The sequence below is a fragment of the Festucalex cinctus genome, chromosome 3, assembly GCF_051991245.1.
Source record: "Festucalex cinctus isolate MCC-2025b chromosome 3, RoL_Fcin_1.0, whole genome shotgun sequence".
In the NCBI taxonomy this organism is placed as follows: domain Eukaryota; kingdom Metazoa; phylum Chordata; class Actinopteri; order Syngnathiformes; family Syngnathidae; genus Festucalex; species Festucalex cinctus.
Genome location: NC_135413.1, coordinates 32,304,251 through 32,326,027, shown reverse-complemented (window position 1 = coordinate 32,326,027; position 21,777 = coordinate 32,304,251). Strand labels below are relative to the sequence as shown.

The 21,777-nt window shown below is 39.6% G+C and overlaps 1 protein-coding gene across 1 annotated transcript in view; it reads left to right on the top strand.

Moving 5' to 3' along the window:
- The window catches only part of LOC144016493 (cyclin-dependent kinase 17-like), a 29,850-nt gene that overhangs the window by 6,282 nt on the left and 1,791 nt on the right, over positions 1–21,777 (top strand). The window contains exons 2-15 of the mRNA XM_077517696.1: positions 8,388–8,539; positions 11,875–12,045; positions 12,810–12,943; positions 15,918–16,043; positions 16,260–16,316; positions 16,399–16,513; positions 16,833–16,927; positions 17,025–17,087; positions 18,237–18,360; positions 18,450–18,570; positions 18,660–18,757; positions 20,090–20,195; positions 21,549–21,591; positions 21,671–21,761. Of these exons, the coding sequence (XP_077373822.1) occupies positions 8,413–8,539; positions 11,875–12,045; positions 12,810–12,943; positions 15,918–16,043; positions 16,260–16,316; positions 16,399–16,513; positions 16,833–16,927; positions 17,025–17,087; positions 18,237–18,360; positions 18,450–18,570; positions 18,660–18,757; positions 20,090–20,195; positions 21,549–21,591; positions 21,671–21,761 (1,471 nt within the window). The 5' untranslated portion in view covers positions 8,388–8,412. The remainder of the gene's footprint in view (positions 1–8,387; positions 8,540–11,874; positions 12,046–12,809; positions 12,944–15,917; positions 16,044–16,259; positions 16,317–16,398; positions 16,514–16,832; positions 16,928–17,024; positions 17,088–18,236; positions 18,361–18,449; positions 18,571–18,659; positions 18,758–20,089; positions 20,196–21,548; positions 21,592–21,670; positions 21,762–21,777) is intronic.

Sequence of the window (21,777 nt, the reverse complement as noted above, 5' to 3'; positions counted from 1 at the left end):
AAATGACATTTTCCTTTATATGTTAGCGTTAAGCTACATTTGTCATTCTCGTTTTGGTACGTTGGTAAACGTCAACTGCGTTATCAACGGGTTAGTTCGTTAGATGAACGACACAATATATGTAGAAGATAATATGATTTTGATTTTTTTTGGACCAAAGAAGTGAAATTGCATCATTTCCCCCCCCCACCCACACACTCCAGCTGACAATGTGTCGCGGGCACAAGAGACGAGCTCCAGTTGCGCCTCGTGATATCAGCGTCTCGCTCGCGTCCTCGTTGGACCGAGTGCCACTCGTCAGCTCTCTTCGCGTGACACGTGAGCGCTGCTCTTGTCATTAGGTGGCCGACTCCCAACAGGGTGAATCATCCGTTTTTTAGCTCGAGTTTTCAAAAACAAAGAACTGATTGTGGACTTTGAGATATTTGAAGGTTGTATGCTTACACGTTCTCATTTACTGAGTTTCTTTTTGTAATTATTATTCTAATACAGTGGTACTTGAGTTATTTGAGTAAAGAGAGCGCACAGAAATGATCTGTTTGAGCAGGTCGCGGAGCGATCCTGCCACTCAAGCGGTCGTTACCGTGGCAGCGGACGCTCCAATCTCCTCACCCGGGAGATTTGTGGACGTGCGTCACGGCTCCGGGCCGGGCCTGGCGTCCGGTCCGGCGCTCAAGCGCGTCCGGCGCACACCTGTCCGTCAGCCCAAAAAGGTGACGAGGTTGGAAAAAGAAATATAAAAAAAAAAATAATAATAATAATAATAATACTAATAGAAATATATGTATGAAGAAACATAATTAAAGGTAGTGGATCAGTACTTTTGCCCGATGATTGGTATTCCTTTCCAAAAGTATTGGTTCAATTAGTTTTGACTTAATTACATTACAGTGTTCCCTCGTTTATCGCAGGTGTTACGTTCCAAAAACTACCCACAATAATGGAAATCCGCGTTCATTAAAAAAAATTAAAAATAATAATTCCGTTAATGATTTATATTTTTTTGTTTATTATGTTTTTCCGTTCTGGTATAATTTTTACTTTATTATGAATGCTTCTTCATTCACCATATATGTTATTTTTTTCATTTACACCAGTTTTTTTCCATTAAAAGTATGTTGTTGTTTTTTTATTTAATTTTATTTTTTTCCATTTATTTATTTTTTTTTTTTGTTTTGTTTTGGTATGATTTTTAGTTTATTATGAATGCTTTTTCATTCATCATTTTTTTCATTTACATCATTTTTTTCCATTAAAAGTATGCTATTTTTTAAAATTTACTTGTTATACAGCACAATATATATTTTTTTTACATTTATTATATATGTTTTTTCATTTTGTTATGATTTTTAGTTTATTATGAATGCTTTTCCATTCATCATTTGTGTGTTTTTTTCCCCATTTACAGTCATTTTTTCCCATTTAAAGTATGTTTTGTTTTATTTTTTATTTACTTACTGCAGTATACAGCACAGTATATATATTTTTATTTTTTTATGATATATATTTTTTTCCATTTACAGTTATTTTTTCTCTTAGAAGTCTGTTTGTTTTTTATTTACTTGTTATAGAGCACAGTATATATTTTCTATCTCCGCAATGCAATGTTGTGGAGCGTCGTTGGAAAGGTCTCGTCGAGACGAATCCGCCGATGCCTGTCGTGTCCCCGGTCGGATGTTCGTGTTGGAGAGATACGGCTGCGCAAAGACCATAAAAAAATAAACAAACTATTTTGCCACCTGTGGTCAAACGTCCCAAACGCAGGAAGGAACGCGAAGTTGACTGGCAGCAGAGTGGGGCACCCCACGCATGCTTGCAACCTCCCCCAGTGTGTGTACACTCGTCCTTCCTTCTACTTTCCGTTGCACAATGCGGCCTTTCTGCCAGCCTCCTCCACTCATGTCCTTATTGTCGCGGCCCCAATGAGAACAGTCTGCTCTTTAAGAGGAGCCGCGCTGATCTCACCCGCGAATCGTGCGTCACGCTCGCTCGCTGCCGTGCCACAAGCAGGTAGACGGACGGTGTCAGCGTTGCAGCACCAGAAGCCTTTTGTTTGGGTTTGTCGATACAAAACATGTAAATCACCTGGAGTGGTTCAGAGTTAATATAAAGTGACAAAACAACAAAATACTGTCAATTATATTCGCCAGAGATGCTGCTTATTAATGAAACGTCTTCATATGTGCAGTTTGCTACTAGGGGTGAGAACGGCTGGCGACTTCACGACAAGATACGATACGATGTGCAATACTCACGATAGCGATTATCTCACGATATGACGATAACGTGATTATCGATATATTGCTCAGGTAGTAAAGCCACAATACACAAAACTAATGAGAAAATAATAATAAAAATAATAATAGAAATAAATAAAAATAAAATAATAATAAAATAAATAAATAGCAATAAATAATGAATAAACAATAATAAAAAAAATCATATTATAATATGAATGATAGTATAATATAAATACAAAATATATAAATAGAAATATAATAGTAATCGTAATAATAATAATTTAAAAAATAAATATAAAATGATGATAAAATCAATAAATAATAATCAATAAATAAATAAAAGAAGAATTCATATTATAATAAAAATAATATAATGTAAATACGTAATACTGTATATAAATATATAGAAAAATATAAAAAAAAAAAAAAAAAACTAAGCTGATGATTCTTCTTCGCCTGAAGACTTGCATCCATTTCCCCGCCACTCTTATGAGGCGCTCCCCCTAGTGGCCCGCCAAGTAATTGCTCAATAAGTCATGAACAATGGAGTCCGTTATAGTGGCTGTATATTAACGACAAATATCGCGATACTTGCGTCGGCGTAGCGATCATCTATCGGGAGACCAAAGTGTCACGATTTATTGCGATATCGATATATCGTCACACTCGTAGATTCCACATACGCATACTGGGAGCAGTGGGGCCAAATGGAAAAGCTAGTATAAGATGACAAAAATAGACTTTTGGGAAAAAAACTGAATTCCATTTCATGGAACAAATATGCAAATGTATCTTGTAGATGGAGGTCAGTGTTGAGAGAAGAAGGAAGAAGGCCTTACTGGCCAACCACTGATTCACACCGTCCTCAGAGAGGGTCAGCGAGAGGTTTATGACCTTGCATTTTCTATTTCTGCGGGTGGCCCAGACGGCGGCAAACCTGTGGCCAGGACGGCGGCGGCTGTGGCGGAACAAAAATTGGCGCACTTGCCCGTGTTTACAGTTTTTTGGGTATGAATGAGTTCACAATTACGCCATGTTATTGTTGCTACATTTTGGGGGGGGGGGGGTGAGTATGTGGATCATCAAAATCTGAACCGGGAAGGCAGTTTTCCTGCACACCAAAAGATGTGCATTGTGTGTCACTAAGTCTTTTTTTTTTTTTTGACAGTGGTCCACTTATAGTAAATAGTCAACTTATTATAATAATGACTATAAATAAACAAAATCCATTTTGTGTGCAAAAAGCTTTCTTTCTGTTTGAATAAATTTTTATATTCATTGTCACCAATGAGCATTTAATCATCCGGCTGCTTATGATTTACTGTCATTGCGTCAACCAATAGATAACAGTTTGCTATATTGACTTCTTTGGCCAAATGGCCACGATGCAACAATCAAGTTGAATGTAAACGAATGATAATGAGCTCATAAAGTGACTTTCCCCCCCTCTGACTGCCCCCCCCTGATTTCGGGAATACAATGCACAAGTCACAGTGAATGCGGGTAGGCCGGGAGATGGAAATCAGTATGCATGCAGCCTCCAGCTACTCTGCATTTTCAAAAATGGAAAGAAAAAAAAGAGGTTGCCACGGCAACAAATCCCCAACCCTCGCACGCTCAGACCCCTCCGCCACGCTTTTTTTCCCCCCCCCCCCTGTCGCCACCTCTGGCCCAGACCCAGTGGCTTTGGGGCCCAGATCTCGTCGGCCCAGCCAGCATGCTGTCCAAGGCCCCACGCTCAATCCCAGGCAGGAACGTGGGACAGCGGGCACACGTTGCTCCGGGGCCCGTGCTTCGGTTTCGCTTGCTCATTTGGGACAGATTTGAACCTCGCATGTTCAATTGAACGGAAATCGGCATTTCGGATTGAATGAGACCAGAGAAAAAGAGATTCTGATTGATTGATTGATTGATTTTGAAGTTAGTCAAGTCCCCAAAGGTCTGAAAAGGAATGTTGTGTGTGAACTTCCCGAGCATGTTGCAGGTGTGGCGAGATGTTCCGAATCCCGACGCGACAGCCTGCGTGCTTTTGCTTTTGCTTTTGCTTTTCGCTGTTGCCGTGGTGTCGCCGGGCGCAAGTGACTGACGTGCAGCTGTTGTGACGGTCCAGTTGACATTCCGCTTTCGCCTCGTTCTCTGCAATCGTTGCAACCTTTTGATAGCCAGAAACACATTTAGGAGCAATGGAAGATGGAATCCGAGCTAAAAAAGAAAAAAAAACAAAAACGCATACAGTGGCTTAAATCTGCTGGAAGTGCCAGTCACAAGTTTTCTTTGTTCCAATTAGTGTTTGATGGGGTTGAGGTCAGGGTTTTCATATGAGGGAATTCCTTGAACCCAAACGGAACCATAGAAAGCCCAAAATGCTGCAAAATAAGGCTGCGTATCAAAACATCAAGAACCTCCTGATGCAATTTCAATTCTTGATTTTTCAATCCAAAATTGATGAATACTTTGATCTCGTTAAGAAGTAGAAATACACAAAAGAGGACCTGCACTCGTTTTTAAAGAATTGTTTTTGCCCACGTCCGATGTTTCCCGATGTATGCGAAGGTGAATTGATTCAGAATGTCTTCTGACTCGATAAGAATTGGACGATAGAACGAATATTGCAATTCATCAAGCAATCAATATTTATAGTAGGGCTGGGCTAGATGGCCAAAAATAAATAAAAAAATATAAATCTCGAGCCCTACTTTGTACTAGGGATGTAATGATATCCAAACATCACAATACAATATGAAGGTCACGATAAGATAATTATCATGATATCGTGGGGAGGTTGGTGATACAAAAACAACAAAAAAAGTCACAATATTGTAAAAAATATATATATATATATATATATATATATATATATATATATATATATATATATATATAATATGAGATCATACTAAAAAAACACAATATTGTGTATATATATTACAACAAGAAAAATATAAATATTATATATAAATATAATATACATAAAAATGTTGATGCACATTGAGCACATTGACTCGGTTCACAAGCATATTACGTGCGCCTTCGTTAGACCATTAGCGTGGATTTGATACATAGAAGGGCCAAAACATGCCATGTGAAAATTAAACTGCACTAAAAAAAAAAAAACTAGCCACCAGAGGGTGCTAGAGCTGCACAAATGGCAATCAATGCGATTTATTTATTTATTTTAACAGATGTGCTGCTTTTAATACCGTGACATGACGACGATAATTTTTTAAAGTTTTAATATCACGATATCATGATATTGCTGTTATCGTTACATCCCTACTTTGTTCCCATCCACCCTAAACATGGTTCCCGCTCAACCTAGCTATTTTAATTATGAGTGCCCTAACCAACATGTTTCCAGTTCATTTTTTTGTTTTTGTTGCGAGCCAAAATGTGAGTGAAATTTCATTACGTTTGGTCACGGAAAGAATCAAACTCCAAAGTTGAGGTACCACCACACACCCGCTTGTTTTGTCTTAGCTTCTTGATGTTCCAATTTTATATTATAGTCTCTACCTTGCTGCAGTTGTTTCTTGCTTCCTATGCGAAATGAAATGCACTTCTTTTTTGCCCCCCCCCCATCAAATGGCATGCCCGTGCTTGAGCGTGATCTTGTTTGACAGTCTCTGTCTTCTTCTCCGATGGCCCACGGCGCTCATGTGTCACTCTCTTCACCCTCTTTTTACACAACACGCGTGTCGCGGTGGTCGCTGGCGCGCGCACACACGCGAGCACAATCTCTGCAAGCTCACCGGAGATGTGTGCAAGTAACCTTCAAGTAACAAAAAGCAATACGTGAATCACTTTGGAGCAATCCGAAAGTACACAAATAAGGGAATGTTTTTTTGTTTTTTTCCGCGGTTGCCGTAGAAACAGAAGCTGCTGCCGCCGAATCCACTTTCCTTGCTTGGCTTGTGAATGAAGTCGTTGGTTCTGATTCATGATTTCAATCGTGCGCGTCTGGTGTCAGACAGAGGTCAGGTTGTACGCGATTTCGTCAGTCAGCGTTGAAGAGCAGCTGCGCGTTTCCATGTCAGCATTTACTCGTCAGCGTGTTCGGATCTGTTGTCGCGGTGAATTTGAGGATCTCCGCTTTGCTGCCAAACGTCTCCACATGCTCACTCGTACATTTACATTTATTTCAAAGCTTCTCCTCAAGTCCAACGCAAGATGCGGAGTTGACGTGATGCCACCAAGGTTGTTTTAGTTCACTAAAACTAGCGGAAAAACTAGAACTAAAGTTCAGAAAACAATTTCGTTAACGAAATAAAATAAAAACGAAAATGCTTTTTAAAAAACAAAAACTAACTGAAACTACATTTTACAGTTTACAGAACTAACGAAAATTAACTAATTACAGCAAAAATGTCCTTCGTTTTAGTCTTTGGTCATTAATTTAATGCATGAGCCTTTGGGGATGATTTTAAATGTGATTTTACGTCAATTTATTTTGATATTAAGCGGAAATAAGGACGTTTGAAAGTGTGTCACGCAGAAGTGACATCATCTAGCAGCAGCCAATAGAAAAGCACCAAAAGATGACGTCACTCCCATGGGGTTTAAAAAAAACAACCTCAAAACAAAACTAAAACTAATACTGAAACTAACTAAAACTAAACAAAGCATTTATTAAATACCTAACACTAACAAAATCACCCTGGAAACTAATAAAATAAAACTAACTACATTTAAAAAACAATAGTCAAAACAAAATCAAAACTAACTATAAAATGAAAAATTCCAAAACTCTCAATAAAAACCCTGGATGTGACCCACCATATTTAGGATCTTCTTCCTTTTCAGCCAAAAGAATCTCTCACTGACTCGTCATGTTTTCTCAGCAGGAGGAATGTGGAGTAATGCGAGTCATCATAATTTAACACCACGGCGCCGCTCGGCCCGCGTCATTGTTGTCGAGTCAATCATGGGGGCATTGAACGCGCTCTTTGGTCTCCCTTTTGACTCTTGGCGGCTGGTTGTGAAACGTGGCTGCAGGCGGATGACGTTTATTTCTTCCGGAGCCGGTACACTTGACATCACGTAGGCTGTCTTGGGAATCAATTTACTCATTCTTACTGCTTAATGAACTGTATCGGGATTTTTATATTATGGATTGACTTGATGTAGATGAGTAAAAGGTTCTCTAAAATCCAATGTAATAATTAGGTATTAGGGATTGAGTGAGTGGCATATATTCCTTTGTTTTAAAAAAAAAAAAAAAAAGAAAGAAAAAAAAAGACGAATGTCATTGAAGTCGGTTGCAAAAGTCTTCTTCGTGTGAGGTCATATGTCTGTATTATGCTGCCCCCATGTGGACAAGCCCCATGCACTGTTTGCCAAATCCTGTTGAAACCAAATCACTTCCTGTTGAAATCAAGTCACTTCCTGTTGATTTTAGGCCACTTCCGGGTCACTTCCTGTTGAAATCAGGCCACTCCCTATTGAAATCACGTCACTTCCGGGGCACTTCCTGTTGAAATCATGTCACTTCCGGGTCACGTCCTATTGAAGTCAAGTCATTTCCTGTTGAAATCAGGTCACTTCCTGTTGATTTTAGGCCTCTTCCGGGTCACTTCCTGTTGAAATCATGTCACTTCCGGGTCACGTCCTAGTGAAATCAAGTCATTTCCTGTTGAAATCAGGTCACTTCCTGTTGATTTTAGGCCACTTCCGGGTCACTTCCTGTTGAAATCAAGTCACTTCCTGTTGAAATCAGGTCAATCCCGAGGTGCTTGATTTGTGGATCTTGTTCCCCCCCTTCTCTGTTCATTCCTATGGGACTTTTTGGTGGGGTTTTTTTGGGAATTGCGTCGCCATAGTAACTCAGAATTCTGAAAAAAATAATGCCCCACCAAGTCAGATCGAGCTGCATCTTTTTATACCTCATTTGTGCCGGTACATTCAACGGTTCGGGCCGCATTTAGTCTGAAAAATTCCGGTAAATAAAGAAAAATAATAAATGCCATTTTGTAGCATAGTAATAATATGTGGCTGCTTTACAGTATGAGACGATATAGTTGGCTAGGAAGTGATTTCCAACACCGCCGTGGTTTTTATCAGAGAAAAAGTCAAGGCCTGCGCTGGACCGATACAAGAAGCTCTTATCTCCCGTGACATGCTGACTTTTGTCCTTTTTTGTCGTTGGGCCAGGCCCCCCCTTCTTCCCGAGAGCTCCATGGAGAAGATGAAGCGCTTCAGGCGGCGGCTCTCGCAGACGTTGCGAGGAAGCCACACCATCGACGAGTCGCTCTCGGAGCTGGCCGAACAGATGACCGTGGAGGAGAACGGCCTCAAGGACGCTGGTGAGTTGACAAAAGAAAAAAAAAAAAAAAAGAAAGAGAGATTTTCCTGCTTTTATGACGTCGTTCCGTCTCAAATTGTTTGGGAGTCGCCGTCGGTTGAAAAACACATTTTGCAACTTGCTGTCACCTGGAAATGACATCACAAGGACTCAGGTAACCAATCACAGCTCAGCTTGTGAATGTCACATGACCAAACCTAGAAAACAGTTGATCTGTGATTGGTTACCTGAGATTTTCAGTCGACGGCAAGTTGCAAAATGTGTTTTAAAGGTACTAATTGTACGTGAAAAATAATGAAAGTATCAAAATAATTATAGACAAAATATGACCTTTTTATTGCTATAATGGGCTAAATAAGTGAAGTATCCCTTTAAGTAAAAAATAACTTGTCAAAGCAAAATAAGCAAATTTAGGTTATTACCGTATTTTCCGCACTGTAAGGCGCACCTTCAATGAATGACATATTTTCAAACTTTTTCCATATAAAGTAGCTAAAGTAGAGGCTGGGGTTATGTTATGCATCCATTAGATGGTGCTGCGCTAAAGGGAATGTCAACAAAACAGTCAGATAGGTCAGCCAAACTTTATTCATAGATTACAAAGCAGCTTTCTGACAACTCCAAAATGAATAATAATAAATAATTTTATTATTTTCTCTGAGGTAAAGTATTAGTATTAGCTAGCGATCCAAGATGGCGGCATCTTCTGCGCATGCGCGTCACCGATCGTGCGGGGTCACCGATAGCGTCTTGACAGCGAGACCTGTTGCGGCTCAATATTGATCCATATATAAGGCGCATGCTCAGCTTTTGAAAAAAAAATTGAAGGCTTTTAGGTGCGCCTTATAGTGCGGAAAATACGGTAGTTTCCGATTTTGTTTTTTGCGGCGTGGCCGTGTCCTTGAAGTAGTAGCAGCAGCCTGTTTGCTGGAATTCACAAAATGTTGAGGGAGTCTGCCTGCCCACCGCCGCCGCCACATTGTTGCCGCGATGCTCGACGAGCTTCGGCGGAATTTGCAACGTTTCCATGACGTCCCCGCGGCAACTTGCAGCCATTCTGTTCCGACCGCCTGCCCCTACTTTTATGTCCACTTCCCCAAAAACCTTCCATCAGGTTTGCCTTTTCGAGCGTAGCCTCGGGCTTGCGTGCGAGGGGATGTTTTCAGCCTGTGCGGCAGCCAGGGAGCCGGCCGGAGAGGAACACGGAACGGAGTTGGCTGAATGAGATGTGATCTCAACTGTGCGGTTGAGGGAACGAGAGCGCCGCGGTCCTGATGCGATTACGCAACAGTCATAACTCGGGCCAGCAGCTGCCGAGCGATAAGGCAGCCGTGGCATTGGGGAAACGCAATAGAACATACGGGGAGGGAGGCTTTCTTTTCTGCACATTTTTTTCCCATTTTGAATTCTAGGAAGTTGTTTTGAGGGAAGAATCTTGATGGGTTTGTATTTTTAATACGTCGCACAAATCTGTGGCCGTTATCAAGTGGAACCGCCAAGGATGAAAATCCACAAGATGGTGTTATCAAGTAACAATTTTCTACTTAAAGGGATACTTGACTTATTTAGCCATTTTTGGCAGTCAAACAATATTTTGCCTATAATAAATGTGATATTTTCATTATTTTTCCATGCACAATTAGTACCTTTTAAAAACACATTTCGCAACTTGCTGTCGACTGAAAATGACATCACAAAGGCCTCAGGTAACCAATCACAGCGCAGCTTGTGAACGGCACATGACCAAACGGAGCATGCAAACGGCGCATACAACAAAATTCATTTGTCTTCAGGGGGTGCGAATGCTGAACCGCGATTTTGCAGGGGTTCCCTGAACTGTGCAACCAAAATTGTGACGCCATTTCTCTGAATCATGCCAAGGAGAGCGGGCCGAAGCGCGCGGGCTTAATGGGGTCTGATTTAAGTCTGAAAATGCGCGGAGAGATTGAAAGATTCATGACTGATGCCAGAGGTTTGATTTGAATCAATGTGACGAGTTCATTTGTTCATTAGCGGCTGCCTCGTTTTTTTGTTTTTTTTTTCAATGAAGCCGATGTGACACGTACGCCAGCGCTTCCGATGCTAAATCGTTGCTCATCCCTCAATGCTTGATCTCACATGACCGCTTACATTTTTATGATGGGAAAACACTGAAATAATGACAATTTACTACATTGTAAAGGAGTCGGTATACATAAAATTGTCCTCCAAATTGTTCAACACAGCCAGTGTGGACATTTTCACTTTGGGGGGTACTAATGTTAATTTTTGTCAACGAAAACTAAACAAAAATCATTTCATCAACACACTTTTTTTCACTGGACTAAAACCCTCATTAATAAAGAATAACTGCGACTAAAATCAGTCTGCCTTTTTAATAAAAACCGGACTAAAATCCATGGACTTTTTAGTTCATCAACAAAAACGACACACGGTGACACGCGGTGACACGCCCCCTTTCAAATCTGCCGCTAGCGAGCGCAACATCCTCAAACACGTGGGACAGGCAGGAAAAGTAAATTATAGTTAGAACGTAGCATTAATACGATGGCTATAACGTTCCAACAATAATGTTAATCCGACCGCTAACTAATGCTGGCTAACTTCACTAGCACGTAGCATGAAGCCATAGTAGCCACTTGATACTGTAATTATATGTCAAGTTGTTTTTCATCAAATAGATGAGAGACAATTTTATGCGAAATAGTTTTAGTTTCCAAAATGTTCAACATAATCTGAGAAAAAAATACAGGGGTTAAATGATTGTCCTGACTAAAACTAGGCCCACAGAATATTGTTTTCTTTTGCTATAAAAACATGGAATGTACCAAAAGAAAGATTAGAGTGTCTTCTTTCATCAGGGAAAAAAAAAAAGGATATTTCTATCTGTTTCTGTTTTGAAACAATTAGCATTAGAATTTAGATAAATTTCATCATTATTCACAAATCTGTTTAGAATTGTGGGGAAATCATCCTGTTTTTAACATGGCCCTGGTTGATCTCTTATACTCTGCTGCCACTCGCTGGCCGTTTTGCAATTGCTACCATTGCTTCACTTGTTCTCTGCAAGTTAAGAGGTTGCCTTCAGTAGCATAAAAATATAAAATAAAAAAAACAAAAAACAAAACAAAACGTATTTATACGTTTTTGGGAGCAAATGAGTTAACGAGCCTCATCAGAGTGTGAGGATGAAGGAAACTGTTGCACAGTGGCCTTGCGAAATCCTTCATTTGCCCAAATGCAGCCGGGAAAATATTTGACACTTAAAAGCATCCGAGGACAAAAACGTTTGCATTTGAAAACGTTTTCCGCTTGTTTTTTTTTTTTCCCCCGCAGCAGAGCCCATCGTGAAGAACGGTCGCCCTCCGTCGGCCCACAGCGTCCACTCCTTCCTGCACCAGTACGCGGGCTCCTTCAAGAAGCCGCCGCTGCGACGGCCTCAGAGCGCCATCGGCGGAGGCCTGGGCCCCGTCGCGACGGCGATGCCGCGCAACGGCAGTCGCCTCGGTGAGAACGGACACTAATTGATGTCATTGCCCTTGGGAAAAAAATAAATCTTTGTGCATATACGTTTGAGGGGGGAAAAGAAGAATCCTGTTCGACTTGTGTTTGCGCACAGTCAACCCCCCATTTATGGTGACACACGCCTCCAATAGGTGCGAGGCTGCCATTGCTGTTTTATGCCACTCGCAGTTGAAAACCGAAAACTAACTGAAACTACATTTTATGTTAACAAAATTAACTAAGACTATAATTACAGTCAAAATATCCTTCGTTTTAGTCTTTGGTAATTCATTTAATGCATAATAAGTCTTTGGGGATGAGTTTAAATGTGATTTTAAGTCGATTTATTTTGATATTAACTGGAATAAGGACGTTTGAAAGTGTGTCACACAGAAGTGACGTCATCGAGCAGCAGCCAATAGAAAAGCACCTTTGCCTGATGTCGCTTCCATGGTGTGTTTTTTTTTAAATAATGCGCACAAGTAATACACATTAAAATAAATAAATAAATAAATAAAACTAATACAAATACTGAAACTAAAACTAAACTAAAACAAAGTATTTCTTAAATAACTAAAACTCATAAAAACTAACAGAACCACCCCAACAACTAATTAAAACTAACTAAATTTAAGAAACAAAACTAACTCAAAAGAAAAATTCCCAAAGTGTAGTAACCGTGCTCCAGTCCTTCCGTCCTTCCGTCCTTCCATCCTTCCGTCCTTCCTCTGTGTCTCAAGCTGCTTTCTGGTCTTTCCCCGTTGCAGACATCGTCCACGAAAACCTGAAGATGGGCTCGGACGGGGAGAGTGACCAAGCGTCCGGCACGTCCTCGGATGAGGTGCAGTCGCCCGCCGGTGTCTGCCTGAGGAACAGAAGCAACCGACGCATCTCGGCAGAGGTCAGACAACTTTTTTTATTTTGGTTTTCTTACATTTTTTTCATGATATCTTCATATTCTTTTTACAATACAGAGCTATTTATCGTCATTAACTCATTCACTCGCAGTGGATGTTTTACTGGATTTTGACTGATTTTGCAAGGCCCGCAAAATATTGTGTTTTATTGCTAGAAAAACATGGAACCTACTAACAGAACCATTAGATTCTCTTATTTCATCAGAAAAAAAAAAAAAAAGTACATTTTTATCTATTTCTGTTTTGTAGCAATTAGCTTAAGAATATAGCTAAATTTCGTCATTATTCACAACTCTCAGATCTCTTATACTCTGCTGCCACTTGATGGTCATTTTTTTTGCAAAAACAACCATTGCTATAAGAGACCTCTTCAGGTCAGAAGCTGACCTGCTGCTATGTTCTAACATAAAAAAAATAAAATAAAAATAAAAAAGGAACGTATAAATATGATTTTGGGAGTGAAGTAAAAATATTTAAAAACGGATTTATACGTTTTTGGCTTTGAATGAGTTAAAAATGTGTTAACTAAAAAAAAAAAATGTTTAGTTTTTTTTTTTCTCCCCTGTTTGGTGTTATGCAATAAAGTGTGCATTTAACGCCGGGTGCCGTAACAAAAGTGTAGGCGCAAAAAGCTGCTTAGCGGCCTCCGTGAGGTCAACCAGACGCACACTTAACTCCTCCTACCGCCGTGCACAACAGACTTTTGAAGTCTGTTTAAAAAATAAATAAGAATAAATCACAGTTTTCCCTCCGTTTCTCTCCCTTTCCCTCTTTCACACGCCCACACACTCTTTTGGTGGCAGATTGTGATGCTGCTGCTGTTACATCACTCGCCTGGCTTGTGATTTATTTGGTTGCTAGTGCGGTGAAATGCAGGCTTCACAACAACAACAACAACAACATGAAATGTCAGTTAAAAAAAAAAAATCTTCCTTCGCTCACTGGCCATGCGTGGGCATTAAAAGTCCCAAAAAGATGATTTATTGGACTTAACGATGGACACGTTTGATTACAGCTGCGGATTTGAAAGTGCATCCAGTCAAGTGAGTGTTTGTTTACTTGCAAAGCCAATTCAATCCATCTTAAAGGCTCCTAATGGGATTGAAGGGACGTGCAACTGGCATATGTCAGCGAGATGCGGCACACGGTCAAGCATCATCTTGTTCTGCCAATCCGTTTTTAGGATTTGGTATTTTAGTATTTAGTATTTTTTAAATGAAACAACTGGAAAAAAAAATTGACTTCTCGCTGACCTTCTAATTTATTGCGATGCACTTATACTTGTTTCTCTTTATGGGATTTCTAGGATTAAGACGTAATGTCCATTCTCGCAGTTCCGTCTCCTTGAGTGTCGACTGCACAGCTCGTTTTTTTCAGTTAGTCACCAACGAGTTGCAGAAAACAAAAAACAAACAAAAAAAACTGATGCTGAAGCCAAATGCTTTGAAATTCATTGAATTGTTGAGATGCGCAATCCGATACTGGAAAATGGAATTGAATTGAATTGTAGAAAGGTCAATGTAAACATGGAAAAAAAAAATCTCTTCATTTGGAAATCTGTTTGTGAATTTTGCGAAAGTGATTAGGAGTTCTTTACATGCCCTGAATATGATGGACAGTTTGAAATCTGAATGGCTTGACCAAGTCAAGATTAAGAAATGAATAATATGTCAAATATCTCTTTATTTGTTAATTTTCTTGTGAAAATGTGAGGACTTGATGGATGGATGGATGGATGGATGAGAGAGAGATGGATTGATGGAAAGAGAGATGGATGATAGATAAAGAGATAGATGGATGGATGAATAGAGAGATGGATGGATGGACGGATGGACAGAAAGATGGATGGATGGTGGATGGATAGATAGAGAGCTAGCTAGATAGAGAGCGAGCTAGATAGAGATTTAGCTAGCTAGCTCGAGCGCTAGCTAAAAAGAATGTCTCCCACTAAGACTCACAACACTAGTTAAAAAGTTCCCGCCACTGTTTGACAACATGCGTCCGTCCGTCCGTCCGTCCGTCCGTCCGCATGAGGAAATCCCTCCGCTGGCCGTCCGTCAGGTGTCCTTCTGTTATCGCGCTGTCGGGAATTACATCACATGGATTACTGTAATACGCTCCAGATGGGCCCCCTGCTTGCCGCGGATTAGAAGGGCATGATTGGTCAGGGCGGAGGGCGGAGGGGACGGTTCAAAGGTCACGTGATGGAAGTCACTGGTGCCAAGTCGGCACGTGTTATTTCCATGCCGAAAAAAACAATCTGCCAACAACATCTGTTTGAAAGTGCTATATCAATAAAGGTGACTTGACTTGACTTTTGACTTGACGTTTGTAAACCGCCGTAATGACAAACGGATCCATCTAGATGGCAGCAATGCGTCATTAGGAATTGAATGCTGCATTGGCCACGCCGAGCCCACATACGATGACATTACAAGACTTTTAATTGCTCCAACTATTTTTATTTATTTTTTTATTATCTGAACACAGTTTATCTTATATTAAAAAAAAATCAAGCAAGCGTCTGCTCGTAATCCCGTCGTCGTTCCCTTTAATCCGACTGGATTGTGTTGAAGCGTTGCAACTTTTGTCACCAGCAAGCAACCGGATTGAAATCTGCTGCCAAGAGGCTGGATTAACAATAATCTAACAAAGAGAGGAAATGCATGATGGGAAGAGCGTCGAGTGCGTGGATGCCTTTTATGTAACAAACCAGAATAGAATTCAGTTGAATCCAGTTTTTGTTGCTCTGGGAAACATTTTGGACCCGGAAGTTCCTCAAGGCTCGACGACAACAACTCCCGCTCTGAATTTCTCTTCATTTGCTTTCACTTGTCTGTCATTATTTGCTCAGCGTGTTTGCTCTCTTGGCTTACTGTTTGTTTTTGTTGTTTTTTTTCCCCTCCCCAACCTTAATGTCGTTATCTGCAATTTGCGTCTCCGCTCGCGCATGTGCAGGACCTGAACAAGCGTCTTTCGCTGCCCGCCGACATCCGGATACCCGACGGCTATTTGCAGAAGTTGCAGTTGAGCAGCCCGACCTTTGATCAGCCGCTCAGCCGACGTTCCCGCAGGGCATCGCTGGTGAGACCCCCCAAAAAAAATAAAATAAAAACCTAAATGCTTTTCAAACAAATGAACAACCAAAACAATCTAAAACTAACTATAGTTATAGCAAAAATGTTTGTTGTCAAAAATGAACGGCGTCGGTCCGTCTGTTTGTCACTAATAAGGACGACGTGCTCGCTCATTACCGCCACCTGTCTTTTTTTTTTTTTTTTCTTTCTTTCTCTCGTGCAGTCCGAGATCGGCTTCGGGAAGCTGGAGACGTACATCAAACTGGACAAACTGGGAGAAGTACGTCAAGTTTGCCCTCGGGTGTCAAGGATTTGCATATAAGAGCCTCTTTCAAACTTTATTTTTCTCTCTCCCCCCCCAGGGCACATATGCGACAGTCTTTAAGGGGCGGAGCAAGCTGACGGACAACCTGGTGGCTCTGAAGGAGATCAGGTTGGAGCACGAGGAGGGGGCGCCGTGCACGGCCATTCGAGAAGGTATTCCAGCAAACATTTGATTTTGACTTCCTCCCTCGAAACAACAATTGATGTGACTCGACTTCATGTTTTTCGCCGAACCAAAATTTTTGAATTCACGTTGACATATTTCAAGCATTTTTTTTGCGGGGTTACTGAACACGTTTGAAAGCTAACTGAACAAAATTGATGTGAAGAGAACGCTTGAAGCAATGTTGGTTATTACAAAAACGAGAAGGCGAGTTTCTTTGTAAGAAAACACAATCGTTTCTTTTCAATGTTTTTTTTTTTTTTTTTTTGCTCACGTCCTGAGAAGTCGATTTTTTTTTTCCCCCGTCAGTGTCGCTGTTGAAGGACCTGAAGCACGCCAACATCGTGACGCTGCACGACATCGTGCACACCGACAAGTCGCTCACGCTGGTCTTCGAGTACCTGGTGAGCGCGAGCGGCGACTCGCACGCGCACGCGCACGCACTCGCGCACACGCACGCGCTCACTCCACTGACGGCCTTTTTCTCCCGCCGTGCCGTAGGACAAAGACCTCAAGCAGTACATGGACGACTGCGGCAACATCCTGAGCATGCACAATGTCAAGGTGACTGTCGACTGTCAAGACACATTTTGTGTGTGTGAGTGACCCCTGCTGGTGGCCTGTCCACAGTGGCAAGATGGGACACTTTTTTTTTTTTTTTTTTTTTGTTTTTGTTATGCCAACCTTCCAAAAAGCAGCGAAAGAAATTTTTTGCTGATGGTGAAGTTGAGATTAATGAATGAATTATTCTGATTGGACTCCCACAGAGCAGCGATAATAGGCATGTCTGTGAGTAGTGTTGTATGTTGCAGTATGTGTCAAAATTAGTTCCTTGAACGCCACTATTTTATTTATTTATTTTTTTTTATTAAAGCGCCCCTGACTTGGAAAGCGTCTGGAGGAATTCCAGTCGCAATGCACCAGACACGTCCACGTCAAAATTGAGCAGTAATAAATGTCATAAAAATGCATATATTTGTGGAGACGAGGGTTAAGTTGTATTTGACCATTTTTAAAATGTGCACAATTTCGCAAGTTCCTTCGTGTTAAAGATTAGACACCTCGTAATATGAAAAAAAAAATGCCTGCGCCGTCACCGTCTTACAAATGCAATTATGCCATCTAGTGGCAGAAAAAAAAGACATAAACACAAATCAATACCACACGTGTTTTTTACAGTACAGTGCATTTTTTCATTCTAACTCAAATTTATGAATTATTACGAAATTAATGTATCAATGACTAAGAAATGCATATTTTATATTTATGTTAATAAGAGTATGAAACAGAAAAAATATATACATTTTATTGTACATGTAGAACTGATATAAAATTTATGATTAATCACGAGTTAACTACTGAAATCATACGATTAAAAACTTTAATCGCCTGACACCTTTAGTTTACTCTATACTGTAACATCGATGCCAATTTACGTTAGCCTAGCTCTGAAATTTTGCATTATTGAATCTGCTTATTCATAGAAATCTCTGCTGATTAAAAAATATGTACATATATATATGAAATATTTTTGCCCATTTTCACGGTTTAGCTCAGTCCCTGCAAATTGAAGACGTTCCAGCTGGTTTATATGTTAGCAATAAGCTAGCAGACTTACTAGACTGAACATTTTGCAATTAAACTCTCCAATGTTTCATTCTGTTTTATTGTACAAGTTCACAATGTTTTTATGTTTATTTTCCCTCTGTCCAGATTTTCCTCTTCCAAATCCTGCGAGGTTTGGCCTACTGCCACCGGCGGAAAGTTCTTCACCGGGACTTGAAGCCGCAAAATCTGCTGATCAACGACAGGGGAGAACTCAAACTGGCCGATTTTGGTGAGGACGCTTCTTTCTTGTCCTGCATGCCGGGAAAATTGATTCGTCTCCATCTAAATGGATCATCTTCTTCTTCTTTTTTTTTGCAGGTCTGGCCAGGGCCAAGTCGGTGCCGACCAAAACGTACTCCAACGAGGTGGTGACGTTGTGGTATCGGCCCCCCGACGTGCTGCTGGGTTCTTCCGAGTACTCCACGCAGATCGACATGTGGTGAGTGGGCAGCTGTTGTTATTAGTCATGAAATGCTTTTAATAATGCACTTGATTTTGTGTGCTGTTTTTTTGCGTGGATGCGTCCAGGGGCGTCGGCTGCATCTTCTACGAGATGGCCGCCGGCAGGCCGCTGTTTCCGGGCTCCACCGTGGAGGACGAGCTGCATCTCATCTTCAGGCTGCTGGGTGAGTGAGTGAGGGAGGGAGGGAGCGAGTGCTGCCCCCTAGCGGACACGGGGAAAACTGGAGCTTGCAGTGCATTTTCCAAATGAAGTATGTTGAGAAGGAAATCATACGTTTGATGATGTTGGTTATAATGACGTCCTTTTTGATTGATTAGCCAATTATTTAATCAGCACCACATTGTCAATGTATATGTCAAGTTGTTGAGTTTACTAATAAAAAAAAAAAAAATCAGTCGTCAAATCATGAAGCAATTTTAATGAGATGAATGAATCAAAAGAAAAATGACTAACTCTAGAAATTTATCAGGCGGTTTGTTCAATTTAACTATTTTTGTATTTTATTATGTACAAAAATCTGTAGGTATGAATGAATAAAAAGACATTTCAAAAATATGTTCTCTAAATGCTAATAATGCAATTAATTTTTAAGAATGATTTTTATTATGAGTAATTAGCTAGCAATTATGCAAGTTTTCCAAAATTGTTAATAAATTAATTTATTTTCTTGTAATGAATTTAATTATGGGCGCTTAGCCAATTATTAAAAACAAAAGAAAAATTGTTAAATTTTACTATTTTTGTATTTTATTAAGTTCAAAACAAAATCTTTAGTTAGTGGGTTGGATAGATAAATAAAAAGAAATAAAATTAAGTTAAATATGTTTGCTAAAAAAATAATTAATTTTTAAGAATTATTTTTATTATTAGTAATTATCTAGCAGTTATGCAAGTAGTGAAAAATTGTTAAGAAATGTATTTTTTTTATAATTAATTTAATTACGGGTGGTTAGCCAATTATTAAAAACAAAAAAGCAAAATTGTTAAATGTAGCTATTTTTGTATTTTGTTATTTACAAAAAATATTGAATTATTTAGTGGGATGAATGGAAGAAAAAAAAAGAAATTAAAAAAAATATGTAATATGTAAAATATGTCTGCTAAAAAAATATTTCATTTTTAAGAATTATTTTTATTATGAGTAAGTTTTTATTTTACAGAGTTATGTATTTAATTCTTAAAAACAATTACACAGTATTTGATGAGACAAATGAGTTCAAAAGAAATAAAAACATTTGTAAAATAAGTTTAATAGTACTAATTAATTTCATTTTTTTTAAGTTTATTATAATTCATTTTACAATGAACTAACAACTGTAGTCAAATTTATACAAATATGTGAAATGAATGTTTTCTTCTTTACAATTACAGAAACCTATTTGAGATGCAAAATAAATGCAAACCAATGTGAGAATGATGATGATGATGATGATGAATGTACATATTTGCATGATTGAATCTCAGCGGCCAAATAAACGTGAGCAAACTTTTGCAGGGACCCCGACGGAGGAAAGCTGGCCGGGAATCTCGTCCGTGGACGACTTCAAGTCGCACAAGTTCCCAAAGTACAAAAGCCAGCAGCTCATCAACCACGCGCCCAGGTGACATCGTTTGCATTTGATTGGCAGCAGTTTTATTTTTTTTTTTTTTACAAAATGTTGCTTTTAGTCCGATCGGGCTTGTTTGAATCCTTGTCCAATGTTGCCATATTTTGTATGAAACTGCATATTTTGCTCCGAAGAACGTTTTGCTGCTGCTGCTGCTTCGGATGTGCCTTTCTTGGCCACATGGGGGCAGTAAAATACGGTTAGGAAATGATCACAAGCTAGCTCAGTAAGCTGCAGTAAATATTCCTCATTTTTCGTCAAAGAAAAAAAAAAAAACATATCCGTGTGAATATATTGCCACATATTCTACGTTTTGCTCCACTCGACGTCCAATGGCGTTTTGCATCGTTTGTTAGCATTAAGCTAAACACACTTCATGAAGGCATTTTTGGCAGTTTTTTTGTTTGTTTTTTAATTAGTTTTCAGGGTGGTTTTGTTAGTTTTTATTCGTTTTTGTTATTTGATAAATGATTAGTTTTAGTTAGTTTCAGTATTTTTTTTTGTGTTTACCCCATTTGTAAAAGTACTCACCAGGGTTGTTATAGTTTTGAAATTTTTCATTTCAGTTATTATTTCGTTTTGAGTTTTTTTTTTTTTTTTTTTTTTTTTTTTAATTGAGTTAGTTTTAATTAGTTTTCAGGGTGGCTTTATTAGTTTTTATTTGTTTTAGTTATTTAAAAAATGCTTAGTTTTAGTTCGTTTCAGTATTAGTTTTTTTTTTTTTTTTTTTTTTTTTTTTTAAAGGTGTTGTTTACCCCATTTGTAGAAGTACTCACCAGGGTTATAATTTTGGAATTTTTCTTTTCATTTTAGTGAGTTTTGATTTCATTTTTTGTTTTTTGTTTTTTAATTTAGCTTATTTTAATTTGTTTTCAGGGTGGTTCTGTTAGTTTTTATTTGTTTTAAGTTATTTAATAAATGCTTAGTTTTAGTTTAGCTTCAGTTAGTTTTAGTTTTAGTTTTTTTGTTTTTTTTTTAGTTAGTTTTGTAAACAAAAAAATGTAGTTTCAGTTAGTTTTTGTTTGTTTGTTTGTTTGTTTTTTTAGTTTTAGTTTTTCCGGTGATCTGCACAGATGATTTTTTTCCCCAATATTTAGAAACCACTTTTGCCATTTTTTCTCCCTGTTTTCCACTGACTGTAAGGTGCATATGTTGCGTCAATCCGGGGGGGTCACGTGAGGGTCAAGGCCGTACGAGTGTTGTTTGCTGCAGAGGGGGATGTGTGTGCGTGCGTGCGTTGTGTGTCACTTCCTGTCAGGAAATCCTGTGGAATAGTTGACTTGTGTTTCCTTGGCCAACCCAAAAAACGGACTCACCTCACCTGCGCTTACTTCTGCTGCCGTGCAGGTTGGACACGGACGGCATCGACCTGCTCATGTCGTTTCTCAAAGTGAGTCCGGCCGCAAAAGGAACGTGGATGAAGTGGCGCTCGACCTCACATGTTGTTGTTTGTGTTGGACCGGCGGCAGTACGAGTGGAAGAGGAGGATGTCGGCGGACGAGGCCATGAGGCAGTCGTACTTCCGCAGCCTGGGGCCTCGCGCGCGCACCTTGCCCGAGAGTGAGTCCCGACAAAA